At 46.3% G+C, this 16,858-nt stretch overlaps 8 protein-coding genes across 8 annotated transcripts; 7 read left to right on the top strand and 1 right to left on the bottom strand.

Moving 5' to 3' along the window:
• Positions 1 to 259: 259 nt before the first annotated feature.
• Positions 260 to 3,961, top strand: VTP21DRAFT_7529 (uncharacterized protein; the record flags this gene model as incomplete). The annotated part of the gene is made up of 13 exons (XM_069398280.1): positions 260 to 332; positions 401 to 586; positions 678 to 886; positions 959 to 1,223; positions 1,300 to 1,380; positions 1,462 to 1,646; positions 1,735 to 1,818; positions 1,878 to 2,522; positions 2,585 to 2,655; positions 2,729 to 2,870; positions 2,932 to 3,241; positions 3,309 to 3,411; positions 3,481 to 3,961. 13 exons carry the CDS (start codon positions 260 to 262, stop codon positions 3,959 to 3,961), a joined length of 2,835 nt encoding a protein of 944 aa, XP_069246527.1.
• Positions 3,962 to 4,910: 949 nt separating this feature from the next.
• On the top strand, positions 4,911 to 5,516 carry VTP21DRAFT_7528 (uncharacterized protein; the record flags this gene model as incomplete). The annotated part of the gene is made up of 2 exons (XM_069398279.1): positions 4,911 to 5,202; positions 5,296 to 5,516. The coding sequence occupies 2 exons, from the start codon at positions 4,911 to 4,913 to the stop codon at positions 5,514 to 5,516; spliced, it is 513 nt and encodes a 170-aa protein (XP_069246526.1).
• A 23-nt stretch (positions 5,517 to 5,539) lies between these two features.
• VTP21DRAFT_7527 (uncharacterized protein) lies at positions 5,540 to 5,981 on the top strand (the record flags this gene model as incomplete). The annotated part of the gene is made up of 3 exons (XM_069398278.1): positions 5,540 to 5,701; positions 5,757 to 5,823; positions 5,893 to 5,981. 3 exons carry the CDS (start codon positions 5,540 to 5,542, stop codon positions 5,979 to 5,981), a joined length of 318 nt encoding a protein of 105 aa, XP_069246525.1.
• Positions 5,982 to 6,228: 247 nt separating this feature from the next.
• Positions 6,229 to 8,191, bottom strand: VTP21DRAFT_7526 (uncharacterized protein; the record flags this gene model as incomplete). The annotated part of the gene is made up of 6 exons (XM_069398277.1): positions 6,229 to 6,893; positions 6,961 to 6,993; positions 7,072 to 7,692; positions 7,763 to 7,805; positions 7,883 to 7,947; positions 8,017 to 8,191. The coding sequence occupies 6 exons, from the start codon at positions 8,189 to 8,191 to the stop codon at positions 6,229 to 6,231; spliced, it is 1,602 nt and encodes a 533-aa protein (XP_069246524.1).
• A 1,798-nt stretch (positions 8,192 to 9,989) lies between these two features.
• VTP21DRAFT_7525 (uncharacterized protein) lies at positions 9,990 to 11,279 on the top strand (the record flags this gene model as incomplete). Its single annotated transcript, XM_069398276.1, has 1 exon — positions 9,990 to 11,279. One exon carries the CDS (start codon positions 9,990 to 9,992, stop codon positions 11,277 to 11,279), a length of 1,290 nt encoding a protein of 429 aa, XP_069246523.1.
• A 347-nt stretch (positions 11,280 to 11,626) lies between these two features.
• Positions 11,627 to 12,847, top strand: VTP21DRAFT_7524 (uncharacterized protein; the record flags this gene model as incomplete). Its single annotated transcript, XM_069398275.1, has 5 exons — positions 11,627 to 11,735; positions 11,808 to 11,926; positions 12,009 to 12,200; positions 12,277 to 12,624; positions 12,701 to 12,847. 5 exons carry the CDS (start codon positions 11,627 to 11,629, stop codon positions 12,845 to 12,847), a joined length of 915 nt encoding a protein of 304 aa, XP_069246522.1.
• A 355-nt stretch (positions 12,848 to 13,202) lies between these two features.
• On the top strand, positions 13,203 to 14,493 carry VTP21DRAFT_7523 (uncharacterized protein; the record flags this gene model as incomplete). The annotated part of the gene is made up of 4 exons (XM_069398274.1): positions 13,203 to 13,223; positions 13,385 to 13,535; positions 13,604 to 13,787; positions 13,854 to 14,493. The coding sequence occupies 4 exons, from the start codon at positions 13,203 to 13,205 to the stop codon at positions 14,491 to 14,493; spliced, it is 996 nt and encodes a 331-aa protein (XP_069246521.1).
• Positions 14,494 to 14,958: 465 nt separating this feature from the next.
• On the top strand, positions 14,959 to 16,857 carry VTP21DRAFT_7522 (uncharacterized protein; the record flags this gene model as incomplete). The annotated part of the gene is made up of 6 exons (XM_069398273.1): positions 14,959 to 15,000; positions 15,087 to 15,162; positions 15,238 to 15,317; positions 15,391 to 15,526; positions 15,600 to 15,946; positions 16,021 to 16,857. The coding sequence occupies 6 exons, from the start codon at positions 14,959 to 14,961 to the stop codon at positions 16,855 to 16,857; spliced, it is 1,518 nt and encodes a 505-aa protein (XP_069246520.1).
• Position 16,858: the final 1 nt, after the last annotated feature.

Below are 16,858 nucleotides of genomic sequence, written 5' to 3'. Positions count from 1 at the left end.
CTTTTTCCTTTGGACTTTTCCCTAAAAAATGCACCTACACGGAAGCCTCTTAAGAGGTTTTGACGGTGGGCATAGAGTGGTGCACAAATGGTCGTCCATTTAATTAGATTTCAGATAGTACAATTTTTGCATCGATTTAGACATTTTCCCTGCTCTCCTCCACGCGCATATATTCCCAATCCGATTGTATTCTCTCTCCCCTTTCACATTCATCGCTTAAGCCCATTCAATCTCCTCCATCCTCACACGCTGTGTCGCCATGCACGATGCATTTCAAGTATCAACCGCGCTAGATAAACTGCCCGTGAAGATCGAATCCATCTTTGCCTATGGTAGCCATTGTGTTATTTGGCCAGCTACGTTTTAACTAGGCTGATCTTGCATTCTCTGCTTTTCATAGGCGATCGCCTGCTCGTTGGTACTGCCAACGGTCAGCTGTATGTATATGAGGTCAAAGAACCTCTTGTCGTTGGCGATGATGTAGAAGTGTCGGTCACTCTTTTGGAGACAAAGAAATCATTCTCCAGGCGCCCTATTGAGCAAATGGATATCATAAAGGAAATCGATGCTCTAGTATCATTGTCAGGTAGGTCGGAATATATATACTCTGGCCTATCCTTTGATGCTAATCCGCGATTTTGGAACATTTATTTTTTTATTTAATATCTACATTTTAGATGGACTTATTAGTCTTCACGATCTCCGAACCCTCACCCTTCGCAATCATTTGACGAAAACTCGTGGTGCTAATATTTTTTGCCTCAATACTTGCGTGGAAATGAGCGAGACGGACGGCATTCCTCAGTTAATTACGCGGCTTTTCGTAGCAGTCCGGAAAAAGCTCATTATATTCATATGGAAAGACTCTGAGTTTTCAGACACCAAGGTACGCATAATTTATCTATCTTTTACATCAACGCCCGCACCCTTGTTTAAACTTCACTTATCCGAATGTCAGGAGCTGCCACTGCCAGATAGGGTGCGTGCGATGGCCTGGGTTGGCTCAGGCAAGATTTGCCTCGGATTCACCTCCGATTACGCATTACTAGATATCAACACGGGCAACATCAAAGACTTATTAACTCCACCACCCACTCATGACACTTCGACTGCACTTGGCACATGGAATACCCTCTATGCGAATGTGTCTTCCTTTGGCACACGCTACAGTAAACCTTTGATTACCCGGTTGCCAAATAACGAGATTTTGTTGGCGAAAGAGAGTAATGGCCTCAGTGGTTGGCTATTTATGGATGCAGCTTTAATTGATTTTTCTTCCATCTTCTGCCCTACGTGTAGATGTTAGCATTTTTGTTGGATTGGACGGAACTCCTACTAGAAAAGAAGGCATCGAGTGGTCTGAGCCTCCAGAGATAATGGGTATGCTGTGATGTGAGGTTGACGAATTTTAGCAATGATTCACCCCTGTCCTCTTGTTTGTCTTCATTTGTAAAAAAAAAGGCTATTCATACCCGTACTTGGTTGCCATCCTTCCCAGACATATCGAAGTACGCAACATTGCGTCGCAAACTTTGGTCCAAATCATCGAGTTGCCCCAGGCGCGATTGCTCAATCAAGGCAAACTTCTCTATATTGGAAGTTCAACCCAGTTGTCAAGACTTACACCCTACAGCTTTGCTCATCAAGTAAGTCCCATTTTCAATATAGACTCGTGAGCATTTCTCGAGATAATTGGATGGCAAACCTGATCATGCATCATGGCTCTTCCAAAAGGTGGATCAACTCGTGGAGAAATGCGAGTTTGAGGAGGCGTTAAGTCTGCTGGAACAAATCGAGCCGGTGTTATTTGATGACAAGGTAACTCTTAAGTACGTAGGTCGCTTTTCCAAATGGTGTATCCAACAGTCTGTATGTAGGAGCAAAAAATGCGCGAAATTCAATCGCGATATGCGCACTATCTTTTCCTCCAAAAGCGCTTCGATGAGGCCATCCTAATATTCCAAGAGCTCGAAACCGATCCAAGCGAAGTCATTGCCCTATACCCTGAAACGATTGCCGGCTCGCTTGCGAGTGCAAAACCAAACGGAGCCCAAGCAGACGACAAAAGGGATGCCGAGACATCGGAGACACCCGACTCGGACGGCACAGAAGAGGAGGGGCGAGATCTACGGGATCAAAAGGAAGATGCCTCTCAACACAGCCATTCTGACAACGAAACCATTTCATCTCCATTGAGTGAAGGCGATCTCAAGGAAGCAACGCAGTATCTCATCCGGTTTTTGACCGATAGACGCCAGAAAGTTTACAAGGCCCTCCAACAGCGTGAGCATCAGCGGGCCGAGGATGGGTCACGACCGGTGCCTTTGGCATCTTCCGTGTCCTCGTCTGGATCCGGGATGGACGCAAAGAGCGACGAAGAACTGAGTGCCATGGCGCAATTGGTGGACACGACCTTGCTAAAAGCCTATATGATGACCAATGAAGCCTTGGTGGGCCCCCTTTTACGAGTGCAAAACCATTGCCGGGTGGACGAGGTGGAGCACTTGTTGTTGGAACGAAAGGTTGCTTGCGCTTGAGCTGTTCGATGAGCCTCATGAATAGAGACTAACCTTTTTTCTTGTAGAGGTATCGAGAGCTAGTGGATATGTATAACGGGAAGGGACTGCATCGCAAAGCCCTGGACCTATTGAAAGAGTACGGGTCCTACTCGTTGAGGTTCACATTCCTATTCCTTATTAGGTCTAACTGCAATTTGTGTGTTTAACAGGATCGGACAGTCGGGCGAGGGTCCGCTGCGGGGCATCTGGCCGACCGTCTCCTACCTGCAGCGACTGGACTCCGAGCACCTTGATCTGATTCTGGAATATTCGACATGGGTGCTTGAAGTCGACCCGGAAAATGGGATGCAGGTTTGTGTTTGTTTTCACGCCGGCCATCATCGGAAGAGGGGCTGATGCAATCTAATTGCAGATTTTCATGGACGAATACCCTGGCGTCGAGGAGCTCCCACGCGAGCGAGTGCTTGAGCATTTAGAGACCTTTTCGCTTGATCTCTCGATCCAATATCTTGAATACATCATCCACAACCTAGGTGATGAAACCCCGGACCTCCACAACCGGCTCATTAGCTCCTATCTGGCCAAGATGCAAGAGCATGGAGAGCTCGACGGCCAAGCCCATTACGAAGAGATGAGCAGCGAACGAAGAAAACTGCTGCTTTTCCTAGAGCAATCCACCTACTATCGGGCAGAGAGAGTATTGAGCCAACTTCCGATCGATGGTATGCATGATCCGTGATGATTGGCATGGTTTTGCCAATGCTCAACTACAATCTGGCATCTTAATAGGTCTATACCATGAGCGTGCGATTCTCCTAAGTCGGATTGGGCAGCATGACCAAGCCCTGAACATCTACGTGCACAAACTAAACGACCCCGGCATGGCGGAGGAGTAAGTGCATTTTGCCATTTCGTCCGGCTCGCACTGTTTCCTTCTCACTTTTATTTCCCCCACACACAGCTATTGCAATCGTCACTATGACCCCGAGGACGAGCAGACCCGCGATGTTTATCTCTCCCTACTGCGAGTCTATCTTCTCCCTGCACAAGGACATTCCCCCAAGATTGAAGATGCCGTCCAACTCCTCTCCAGACACGGCTCTCAGGTTAATGCACTCGAAGCAATGCGACTTCTTCCATTGCAGATCCGCATCTCAGAGCTCTACCCCTTTTTCGAGAAATATATCCGCGAAACGAACAAGAACTATCGAGCCAACCAAGTAGTGCTGAACCTGCTTCGTGCGGAACAAGTGCAAATCAGAGAGCAGCTGGTCTATTATCGGTCTCGAGCCGTGAAAATCACCGAGGATCGGATGTGTCCGCAATGTACAAAACGAATTGGGAACAGTGCATTCGTGGTCTTTCCGAACGGCGCTGTGGTGCACTACTCCTGTAAAGAAAAGTTAGAGAGAGAGCGAGAATGGGCAATGACGCGGATGTGAACTTTGTTGCTTCTATTTTCACCATGTTTTTTTTATTTACCAGCTTTGCAATTAGAGACAGATGTGTGTTTTTTTTTTCTTTTTCTCTCTACTGCTGCTTTATCCTGTAATTTGCCTTGTTAATACGCCTTTTTTTTTGCAAAAAAAGTACCCATCCACTAGGACTTGTGTCCTATTGATTTGAAGCGTCAATAGCCCAACCCACTCTGGGTATCAAACCATGCGCGTCCTAGGAAAAAAGATTTCACTGTTGCGACATTAGAGACGGGAACTACCACCACCTACCACCACCACCACCACCACCAAACGCCCATTCAGCTAGCTCACTGAAATAGATATGTTTACCTAGTTCACTTGGGCTTGATTATCTTGCCGTCCCTTTCTGAGGAGAGGATATTTTACAAATTCAACTAATTTGTAACCCTCCCTGGACCTCTGCTTTCCTAGATCCTTGTACCGATTGGTTCACATCGATGATCAGTTAGCCTCGCTAGTGTGGCTGACCAAAGGATTTGAGTATCAGCACAGGGATTACAGGCGCTTTATTCATTACTAATGGCTTATTCTTTATTTTGGGAGAGTTTTTATCCTTCGGTACTCTCGGATTTAGCCATAAAGGGTTTGCTTACGAGCCTGGGGACACGCGAATCAAGGAGCAAGTCCATTGTCGGAAAAGTGAAGTCATATAGTCCAACTCCAAGTGAGGCGAGCTGATCCCTACCATCGATATTCAAGGTTGGGGTGGGTATTCGTTGGGAATTGAATCATCCAAGTATAAATTCAGGTTCCGGTAGGGCTGTTTCCGCGGCTAATTGCTCCAGACTATCTTGCCAATATCCCGAAGGTGTGGTTGGAAGTTTAACATAACATAGGATAGAAATAGCACTTTTTTTTTCACTTCGTGGCAAAAATTGCAACTCTCTTGGCCTTCTGACCATCAATATTTTTCATGCCCAGGATGCCGAATTTCAGTCTTTCACTTACCACGCTTGTCGATCAACTCAAATCCAATCCGATTAATTGGGCTCTCCTCGCCGTGCTAGTGTACGCCCTCCGTAACTGTTTCACCCGCCCTGCTGCGCTTCCAAAGCCCAGACATCCGTCCGTGATCGTATTCCGCCATTACACCCCTCGTGAACTGGCTCATTTCAATGGGCGTGAAGATCCGAGCGCTCCCATTCTACTAGCAGTTAAAGGCAATGTGTTCGATGTAACACGCGGCCGAAACTTTTACGGACCCGGTAAATGTCACTTTTGAATGACTAATTGGCTACTTCGTTACCATCATTGGATAATTTCTAATGGCTGACGTTTTTCCTGGTCTTAATTGATAGACGGGCCTTATGGAAACTTTGCTGGCCGCGATGCTTCGCGCGGCTTGGCGAAGGAGTCTTTCTCCACCGAAATGCTAACTCCCCTTGACCAACCCATTGACACGCTTGAGGATTTGACCGCGGAAGAGCGGGAGGCCCTGGATGAATGGGAGGCCCATTTCCAGGGCAAGTACAACATCGTGGGCAAGCTGGTGAATGAGGGGGAGAAGAAGGAGGACTAATAACGGATAAAGAACCGCTTAATATGTATTGTAAATATCTTTACAATTCCCTAGTACAGTGCTCCCTCTCCCAAAGTAGTTTAAAACGATTTTTCATTGTTTATTCTCTCTCATTTGATATCCGCCTTCGTTCTTTCGCCCTGTCTCTCGTTAGTTTTGGTTATTCATCCCCTATGTACGCGTTTGTAAAGTGAAGTTGATCAATATCAAGCCTAAACACAACCCACGCTTGCTCTTTAGCACTATCTCCCCTCTAATACATTGATCTCCGTCAACCGTTTGCCCAATACGCAACACTTTGTTGCAGGTATGCTCCCTCAATACAGAAAACCGCCCATATGCTGGTTATGCTTGATGCGATTTGCTTATGAATAAGGTCCCAAGCCAACAAACAAGGGACCCTTCCACGTTAACGTTAATGTTAAGAGAAAGAAATCGTACCTCTATTCATACGGCCTAGTCTAATAAAACGTTTGATTATATGAAAAAGGTAAACAAATAAAGTAGGGGGCAAGTTATATTAATAGAAATACGGTGACTAATCACTATGGTAAGGTGGTATAAAAACGTTAGTTTAATATCCAAAGCGTCCAAAAAAAAAAAGATTAATAAATAAGGAAAGAAAATTAAAAAGTTGTTCTGATAATAAGATGAGAAGATAAAAAAAAATGTATGCAAGAGAAGCCAAGTGTATCATATCCAAAACAATGTTCTAGTTCTTTTGCTGCATGTAGAACTCCTCCCATTCCTCGTTCTCCTTCTTCTTGGACACGACCTCAACCCCCGACTTTCGCAGGCGAATAAGCTGCCCAAAGAAGCGAATACGCAGGATTTCTCCCTCGGCGGGCGGCATCAATCTATCTCGCACGCTGGTTCGAATCAGCAGCAAAAAGAGGAAGCCCACCAGGGCAACGGCAAAGATCCACCACAAGTTGATGCTGTACACCTCGACGGAGTTGGCGGTGTATTGCCCACTTGCAATCAGCGAGTTGTACACGGCGGTGAACACGAGACCGCCCCCCACCCCTGCAATCGCCCATGCGGTGAGAATGATACCATGGAGGGCACCTATGTTGGATGGGCCGAACATGTCGGTGAGGAAAGCAGGGATGATTCCGAAACCGGCGCCATAGCACGAGGTCAGAATCCACACGATGATGTTGTGTGCCCAGTAGGCCTGGGTAAACATAGTGGTGGAGAGGGACCCGAGGATGATGACTTGAACCGTCAACATGAAGACGAAGCAAGTCTTTCTTCCCACATAGTCTGATACCGCACTAAAGAGCAGCCGCCCTGCAAGGTTGAAGCCACCGTTAATGGACACTATCGTCGCAGCCTCATCTTTGCCCTTCCCAAAGATGTCGGAGATGATGTTGGCTATTGGAAGAGATACGCGATTTAGAATCCTACATTCTGTATGAAGAGGGGGAGAGAAAACACTTACAGAGACGCGAAATGAAGACCAACCCAGCAATTGCTAATGGGGGGGAAGGGGTGGCAGAGTAAAATGCATTAGAATCATCGTTGCCACCGCTCGTCATTCTATTCAACTTACAATTTCCGAAAAACATGATATACATGAGTCTATATTCGCGACTAAAGATGGACTCGATGAGCGTCATGGAGATGGTTGGCTCGGGCGCAATGCTCACGACTTGGGCTTCGGGGTCCTTTTTCTCTTCGTCTCCGACCATTTGCTCTTTATTGTCTGAATTATCCCATTTATTGGCGGCAGAGCGGCCACTGATGTCCATCCCGTTGACGGTAAATCCAGGAGGTGGCACTCGGAAAACTACAGAGCAAGCAATCATCACGACGAAGTAGATGCATCCAAGGATAACGAAGGTGAGAGGAAGGCCGACCAAAGCCTGTAGGGGAAGAGGCACTTTCGCAAGAGCGATGGATCCCGCGCCGAATCCACACACCGCTAGCCCACTGGCCAGGCCACGATGGTCGGGGAACCATTTCTGGAGAGGCGAGACCGGCGAGATGTAGCAGATCCCTAGCCCAGTGCCGCCCACCACTCCATAGCCGAAGTAGACGAGACCTATCTGCTTGAAATGGATGCCCGCCGCTGAGAGGAGGTTGCCGAGCAAGAAGAGCGTGGAGCCGGTGTAAGCGCCAATTCTTGGGCCATTTCTCTCGAGCCAAGGCCCAGTAATGGCAGCAGCAAGACCTATTCAGACAACCAATGCCCTGATTAGATAAAATGAAAGGTGCTTGTCCTTCGGATCAGTTGGATTTACCGAAGCATCCCACCGCAATGTAGAACGTTGTCGGAGCCATCCCCTTTTGGGTTAAGTTGCACAAATTTAGAATTGAAGAGACCACGAGACCAGAACACAATAGAAAAAATCTGTACTTACTCTATCAGCTCCGTAAATAGCGACGTCGATGGGTTTGTTGAAAACCGACCATGCGTAGAGAGAACCTGAAGGGAGCGTTAAGAAGGCATAAATACCGAGCAGGATGCTCGATGACAAATGAGCCCTGTACTTACCGCAAATCAGCTGAAAGAGGACCGCAGCAGGCATGAGGAGCCAGCGGTTGAAGGGGACTAAACCAAGGACATGCTTTTCGCGCTCGAGCTGCTTTTCGGAGCGATTGTAGGATGTATTAGTGTAATGCCAGACAATGAAGCGGAGGATGGGGTTAGAGGGGAGCTGCGAGGACATTCTTGTGTCTATAGCTGCAGTGCGCTTAGTCTTGACGATGATATAACACTTTCGACGGGCAAGAAAAGTACAAGGGAGAAGCAAGGGAAGAGAAACACACGGTAGATATTCGGATGAACCAAAAAGAGGGAGAGGGGATACGGAGAAGGAGGTGGTGAGAATCTATGCCCCAGTATCCGATGGAAGAGAATGCAACTGAAGGAAACGGCGCTATGAGGGGAAAAGGAAGAGAAAAGGAAGAGAGAAGCCCAAGAGGAAGGGATTTCCCCGCCTTTTTTAACGTCCATTAAAATATTTTTGGCATTGTGCCTCAGGCGCAACCCCCCTTTCCGCAGGTGTTTCTCAAATGTTGTTGGGCCATTGGAGGGGGCTCGTGGTTTCGACTCGCGGAAATGGCCAAGCGCTGCTATTTGAGTAACCACCAATTCAAACTCACTAGGGAAATTATGCTCCACATTGTTTCACAACTTGTAAGAAGAAAATATCATTTTGAGTTCACCATCTCATCCTTCGCTCTATGCTTGTTGGGTGGGCATGCCTGGTGGCTCGGGCGATTCCCCCACTCGCAGCCCAAGGGCAGCGCGATTGCGCACGAGTATTCGGATTCATAACGAAGGGCTCGAGCGCTGATTACCGCGGTTTCGCCGAGTAATTGACGGCCCTAATCTCCTGGCTCTCCGCCAATCAGATCTTCCCCCCCATCATTCGTCTGGTAGGGGGCTCGCGAATAAATAAACAAGTTCCTTGTGGACATAGCGATTGTCCATAACACAGGAAAAATAATATGGCAAGGTTTGGTGTGATGTAACCTAGCTCGCCCAGGAGGGTATGGAAATCGGTGGCTACGAGCACTTCAAGCGCCGCCACTGCCCTGGACCCGTCTGCATTATCTTGATCATCTATGCAAATGGAAATAAGTCGCTAAGGACAAGTGCGTCTGAATAAGAAGGTTTGAAGTTAAGCTGTATAAATAGCTCTAGGAAAGCCTCCGAGCAAATTAACTTTTTATTAACAAGTGAAACGAAGAACAATCCGGATTTGAGCCAGAGACACACCGACACAAGAAGGGTTGCTCTGCAAGCACGTACAAGTTGTAGGAGTGTCGGTGAAATGGATTCTTTCCAGTGGAGAAGACACCGGCTCCGAAATACAAGGAAAAGAAGTACTGGACCGGCAATTGTGTAAGAGAAAAGTCTCTACCCCAACTTAAATAAAAGAAGATTAGCTCTTGAACAGCCTCTTCCCTCAATAAATTGATAGAAGTGGATATGACATCTCTGCATTACCAAGTTGATCGAAGCAAACCCACCTCAGCCATCGCTCGTGTCATGGACACCAAAAGGAGAAGGTTACTGTTGGGAGAGAAGATTCGTGTCGGTAGTGTCGATTCCATATAGCGTATATAGATATTCGGCATCCGCCGAGAATTCTCATTCCAAATATACGCAGGGGAACTCTTGCGTCGAGAAGTGGACAATGGTGTTTTTCATGAGAATAGAGCGGGATTTGAGTAGCCGTACGTAGTCATACCGGATTGTCCCTAGTCTTAATCTGAAAGTATCCTTGGACAGTGTACTTGGAAATGTCTGAAATTCAGTTTTTATAAACACGGACTTAATAGGATGGCCTGTCAGCTCTCTTTGCTTAAGAAACGTTTTAGAACGGAAATTTCCATTTTAAATCGCATCGATCGACGCAGCAAGAAGAAGTCACACGCCAAGCTGGAAAAAAAATTCCGTGGATTTTGTTCGCTTCCCTTATAATCACTTGCGCAGAGAGGCTAATCATCCTCTAAGGCATGCTAAGGCCAGCCAAAGTTTTCTCCTTCCTCAATCCTTTGGGGCGCCTGATCGCGTCCCGGATTGAGGAGGCACTAGGGAAAGGTCCCCCTAAACGAGTTCCACCCCATATCTTGAACTTCAGACATTTACAACCCCTCCAACTTGATCCACAAAAACAATCACGCATAATTCATGCCATCCTCGAGCATTTTCCAGCGAGTATTAAAGCTCAGCCTTTACCTTCAACAGCGCAGTTCGGAATAGTATCTCGAGCACTTCGGGGAACTGGGACGGTGAGGCCATTCTCTCCATTTGCATTGCAGCCGGTTCCTCTTAGGACGAGGCCCATGTTGGGTCTGCGAGCGTGTGGGCGAAATTTCACGACGATGCGTCCATTTGTTCAACCATCTGCTTTTCAGGCTCCCCCTTCGGTTTTTGCAAACCTTTCACCGAAGCCTTTTTCATCCGTCCTTTTGAAAATGGGTGCAGGGCTCCCTGACAATGCTCAGCAGCAGAGGATTCCCACGATGAAGCCCAACAGTGGGAGTGTTTCCACCAAGACGACTGAATCCTCCCGACAATGGGCCGAAAATTTGGTTGTGCCAAAGTTAATTCAGGGTCATGATGCCATCATTTCCTCAAGGGTTTCATCTGCACAATGCCTCAATGAGCCATCGCCAAAAACGGTCACAGAGCAGAAGAATATCGTCGGCCATAGCCGTGTTTACATTTCCTTCCTTTTAGAAATCCCGCCGCTTGGGGGCTGCAATCTTCCCTTCAACACCCTTCGGTCCCTGGACGCAGCCTTCATAAGCGGCATTGAGGATTATGCCTATCTTCAGCATCGGCACACGCTGGTTGTGATTAGTATGCTCAAGAAGCTTCTACGCCTGGGGAATAATGTGAAACTTCGGGTGCTGGACTCGGAGCTTAGAGTAGAGTTCCCTCTTGCGTTAGGGCTAGAAGATGTCAGGCTGCTACTAAAATCACTGGGGATCGATCCAAATAATCCTCACTTTGTTATCGAAGAAGGGAGAGGAGATGGTGATGAAAATGGCGAAAGCTTAGACGAAGATATGATTGAAATCGAGGATTTCTCGAGTGGCAACGAGGAAAAGCTTGATAATTCGCCGTTTGATTCTCGATTTAGCCGGGATAAATTCCACGTCCCTTCGCCTTCACCAGAGCTTCTCTCGTCGATGCCCTCGACGGAGTTGCTTGGCGAAGAATATTTAAGTGGGGTTCATGACTTCTTACAGGAGGTAGCTCACTTGGTGTCGAGCCAAGCTTTCGAGAGGAGACCCTAGCTTATTTCAGGTGATGACGGAAGTTCCACTACTCTTGTTGTTATTCTGATGTTATTATTATGTTAAAAAAACCGCTTTTTTTACCAACTTCCTTGATTATTCTTAACGCACCCCTCTCCTTTGTTAACTTTTACTTTCTTAAATAAACTTTTTATGTAAGATCTATTAGGTTTATCGTTTGATTTCAGAGAGAAAAATAACGAATTCTGGTAATCCTCTCAGGGACAACACACGATTGGGCCAGCAATTTAAGAGAAAATGGGGGGAAATTGTGGCGACTTGAATCAACTTGCTTTATTATTTTATCTAGAGGAGGTTCTGGGAAACAAAAACAAGGGAAATAACTAATGGCAAGATTCGCGTCATGGTTGGTGCTGCTATTTGTATGCACTTCTCTCTGCTTTGGGCAACAATCTGTATCTCTGCGTACCCATACACTACAGGCCCCGTATATTGGTGATTATTCGAGATTAATGCATTCTTAACAAAGTATAACGGTTTACAATAATACATTTTGGTCGCTTCTAGATCAAGGGCTCCAGAATCGCTGGTGGGACTATGGGGGCAGCGCGATTATCAATACCAACAAGCATATACGGCTGACTTCAGATCAGCCATCGCTGCAAGGTTACTTGTGGAGTCGACTGGTAATAATGAGCGCTCTCACCTCTTCTCTCTTATTTTGTTTTCCATATCTGGCTGTATTTACAACTATTACGATGCATTTAGCCACTCAGTGCACCCAACTGGGAGGTAGAATTCGAGTTCAAGGTCGATGGGAAAGGCGGGCATCTCTATGGTGATGGTTTTGCCGTATTTTTAACCAAGCAACGAGCGCAAATCGGCCCCGTGTTTGGCTTCATGGACAAGTTCGAAGGATTGGGCATCTTTTTTGATACCTATAAGAATAGCCATAAGAGTGTAGGTGGTTCTGCCCTAGAGCTCGTGATATTCTCGTTTTATATTTAGGATCTTAACTTGGATTTTGCACCCGCAGGGTCGCAACTTCCCCTACGTGATGGCAATGCAAGGGGACGGGACCACCAGCTATGATTTTGGGGAGGATGGGTTTTCGAATCAAATCGCAGGATGTGAAGCTGACTTCCGTGCCAAGTCATTCCCCACCAAAGCAAGAATAACCTATTATCGCGACAGCTTTCTCGAACTCCAGCTCCAGTATACCGACTTTAATGAGTGGACGCATTGCTTCACCCTCAATAATGTGACTCTGCCTCCGGTGTTCTATCTGGGCTTCTCAGCACATACCGGTGATGTGAGCGATAATCATGATATAATAAGCGTGGAGACCAAGAGCTTGATCACCGTGCCAAATACCAAGCCAGGGGTAACTAGTGCCTTTCCATCCGTGGGTAGGATTCAATGGGGCCATCCTAACTAATGAAACACTCTTTTCTCATTAGGTACCCCAAACCTCCTCTTTCATCTCGAAGAAGACCATTTGGTCCGTCTTCATGTTCTATATTAAGCTTGCCATGTTCTGTGGGGTGGTGTGTATTTGTGTACTAGGATACCGAATGATGCAACGAAGCAACAATAAGCGATTTTGATCTTGTTTTTATATTGAAAGGGGTGCATTTGTATTTCTGTTAATACTTTTTCTTTTTTCTCTTTTATATGTTGCTTATTTCTTATTTGCGCTATTTTTTATGTCGAGGGAATGGAAGACACTATTCTTATTTGCATATAATTCTAGCTGTATGATTTCATCGGTTTGACAGCGTACACAGGTATCTCATAAACTGACGTGTAGATTGCGCTGTCAGCCTCAAAATCTCAGTTCCATTTTTTTATTTTTTTTTTCCCTTCTTTTTTTTCTTACCTATGCTGAAAGTCGTAATTCACTCTTAATTCACAAACCAAGACTCTCCAAATTCCATCCCATCTCTTATACCCTTTGTTCTGATGGCTAGCGGGGATCGGGAGGTAATTAAATTTTATGTTTTGGTTTAACTCTTTCTTGTTTGTTTTTTCCCTGTCTAGTATTCATATTACTAGCCCATTTCATATATATCCCTTTATTTTCCGTCTCACTTTAAAGTGAGTGACCGAATTCTAACCCTCCCCGTTCTTTATAAATCCAACAGAAGCGCCAGTTTACACCCCTCGTACTCTATCATGACGAGCGTCAACAGATGGATCGACACCATGATGCATACCGCATGTACAAGTTGCATATCCGAGAAATGCTAATTGGGAATGGCCACCAATGGGAGCGCATTGCGCAGAATTGCAAATGTAAAATTTAATTTATCGCGTTTTTTTTTTCGGAATTCATATTAATGGACAAGCTTTCCGATGGGTAGACCACGAAGCCCTCCTCGAGCACATTCGGTATAGGCCCTCCCAATCTCCTCCTTTACTAATCGCAGACTCGGCCTATTCCTCGGCCTCATCTCCTTCAGATAATCTGTGCAAAACTGACGTAGTAACTCTTAAGCGTAGGCGAGGTAACCTACCCAAGCCTACTACTGCCATTCTGCGTGCCTGGTATGTATCATTTTCTATAACTATTTCATTGTCAGTTAGTAAAAGAGCTTGTATTGGTCTTCACAGGCTCAACGAACATATTCGCCACCCATATCCCACGGAGGAGCAAAAGCAACAATTAGCACGTGATACTCGCTTGACACATAGCCAGATAAGCAATTGGTTCATCAATGCGCGGAGGCGCTATTTGAGGCCCAAAAAAGCTGCGAGAGGCGATAATGTAAAGCAGCCTTTGGCTGAGTCGAACAAGAAGGGTACGGGGAAACGCAACAGTGTTAATGAAGAGGAAATTGCAGAGAGAAAGAAAGCAAAAAAATTGCCAGCCTTGAAGAGTAGGAGAAGGACTTCTTTGCACGTCGATGTCAATATTACCAAAGACAAGACGGAACAAGCTCAAACCGGTGCAGGATACATGCTACGACCCAGGAGAAAAACATCATTCGCTGAGAATGATGATGAGAACGATGAAGATCAAGAGGGAGAGGAGGGAGAGGAGGAGGAAGAGGATGCAGATGAAGAGGTCGAAGAGGATGAAGAGGTCGAAGAGGATGAAGAGGATGACGAGGCAGCAGAGGAAAAAGGGGAAGAGGAAGAGGTGGGTGAGGAGGACGAGCACTCGGAGGACTACACTTCTGGAGATTCGGGCGAGAGTCTGGTGGAGGAGGGTGATCGCGGGCGATCTAAACGCCACAGACATACTTATTAAATAATTTCTCTTTATACCATTTTAAAGTGATATAAGTATATATATATCTTTATAGTTTGTTTTTCTTGTTTTTTTTATAATATGGTGAAGAAGAGTTGGATGGGGAGGTATATAACACATTTGGTGAGGAAATAATGGTATGGGGTGATATTCTTTTCTCTATCCAAGGGTCATTGAAAATTAATCTCTTATTTCTTTGATAATATTTTCGATTGGGTTTATCTATTTTCTCTGTTTCCTAAGGCTTTTTCTTTACTCGCTTATTGTTTGTAAATCTATACCATCTTCCATACCATTCATAATACTATTGCCTCGGTCCACCCCGCTTCAGTCTGCCTGAGGTGGCTTGGGAATCGTGAGAATGTTTGCCCCTTGCAAACAAACTTCGCGCAATTTTATTTTCGTTGAATTCCTTCATTAACACAACATAGATTTTTATTTTATTTTATTTTTTTCTGAGAGAGAATGTTGCGGTTAGTTAGCAAGCCTGTCTCCACAATCTCTAGCGTAAGTCCCCGTGTTTTCCTTATGCACCATCACGATTATGATGTTGCCAGCGATTTTTACTCATCTTGGTTGAAATATGATCTTAGCTCAATTCCCGCCACGGAGTTGCTAAAATCCCAGCTACATTTGGCACTTGGCGCCGCTGGTATAGCTCAGGATCTGGTATGGGAACTTTGAAACTTTGGTGAATCTTGTCAGCGAAGGATTCTGACTTTCTATATATTAATATATCGATAGATGAGCTCGATCTGGTAGTCATTGGAGGAGGACCTGGTGGCTATGTAGCAGCAATCAAGGCCGCACAGCTTGGACTTAAGGTGAATTTTTCTTTTCCTGATTCTATGGCATTTAGGTGAATATTGACGTCTGTACTGTTTTTGTATTTGTAAGACCGCATGTGTTGAGAAGCGTGGTGCTCTCGGTGGAACTTGTCTTAATGTTGGATGCATTCCCTCCAAGGCTATGCTTAACAACTCGCATATCTATCATATGACAAAGCATGACCTCGCAAAGCGCGGTATTGATGGTACATTTTAGAGAGTGTTTTCATGTTTTTCACAGAACTAGTGTCATATTTAGTTTTACTCTCTACTTATTAGTATCTGGTGTTGAGCTCAACCTTGATAACATGCTCAAAGCCAAAGAGAAAGCCGTCACCGGCTTAACCAAGGGTATCGAGGGACTTTTCAAAAAATACAAGGTCGACTACGTGAAAGGCGCAGGCCGCATCACAGGAGTCAATTCCGTAGAAGTGTCTGGCTTGGATGGAAACAACGTGTCCCTGAAGACTAAGAACATCTTGATTGCAACCGGCTCAGAGCCCACACCGTTCCCTGGCATCGATGTCGATGAGGAGCAAATCGTCACCTCCACAGGCGCTTTGTCATTAAAGAAGGTTCCGGGCAAGATGATTGTGATCGGAGCAGGTGTCATTGGTCTTGAAATGGTAATTTCCCTCCTTTTTCAATCCTTTTTCGTATTAAACATGCTGAAAGGCGCTTTTCTTTTTAAATTTTTCAGGGATCTGTATGGAGTCGCTTGGGCGCCGAGGTTACCGTTGTCGAGTACATGAATGCGATCGGCGCTGGTTTGGACGGTGATATAGCCAAGCAGTTCCAACGCACTCTTCAAAAGCAAGGCTTCAAATTCAAGTTGGGAACTAAGGTTCTTGGTGCAGAGAAGCGCGACGGCAAAGTTTTCCTTAACATTGAGGCGGCCAAGGGTGGCAAGCAGGAGTCGATTGATGCTGATGTTGTTCTCGTGTCGATTGGACGTCGCCCCTACACCGAGGGACTCGGCCTCGAGGACGTTGGTGTGAAAGTGGACAACCGCGGGCGCGTGATTGTGGATGCCGAGTTCAAGACCAACATCCCCAACATCCGCTGCATTGGTGATGCCACCTTCGGCGCCATGCTTGCCCACAAAGCTGAGGACGAAGGTATCGCTGCAGTCGAGTACATTGCTGGAGGCCACGGTCATGTGAACTACGACGCTATCCCCTCCGTTATCTACACCCACCCCGAAGTTGCCTGGGTTGGAAAGACTGAAGAGCAAGTCAAGGAGCTTGGCCGCCCCTACCGTGTGGGTACCTTCCCGTTCGCCGCCAATTCGCGTGCTCGCACCAACGACGATTCGGAAGGTTTGGTGAAGCTGATCTCTGACCAAGAAACCGACCGCCTGCTGGGCGCCCACATCATTGGCCCCAATGCCGGTGAAATGATTGCCGAGGCAACGCTTGCTATTGAGTATGGAGCATCATCGGAGGATATCGCACGGACATGCCACGCTCACCCAACGCTCTCAGAAGCGTTCCGTGAGGCTGCCATGGCTGCTCTTGATAAACCGATTCACTTCTAAA

The sequence above is a fragment of the Calcarisporiella thermophila genome (assembly GCF_041956535.1).
Source record: "Calcarisporiella thermophila strain CBS 279.70 unplaced genomic scaffold VTP21scaffold_30, whole genome shotgun sequence".
Taxonomy (NCBI): Eukaryota; Fungi; Calcarisporiellomycota; class Calcarisporiellomycetes; order Calcarisporiellales; family Calcarisporiellaceae; genus Calcarisporiella; species Calcarisporiella thermophila.
Note: the sequence above shows the minus strand (reverse complement) of the source record. Positions and strands in the feature narration are given on the sequence as shown.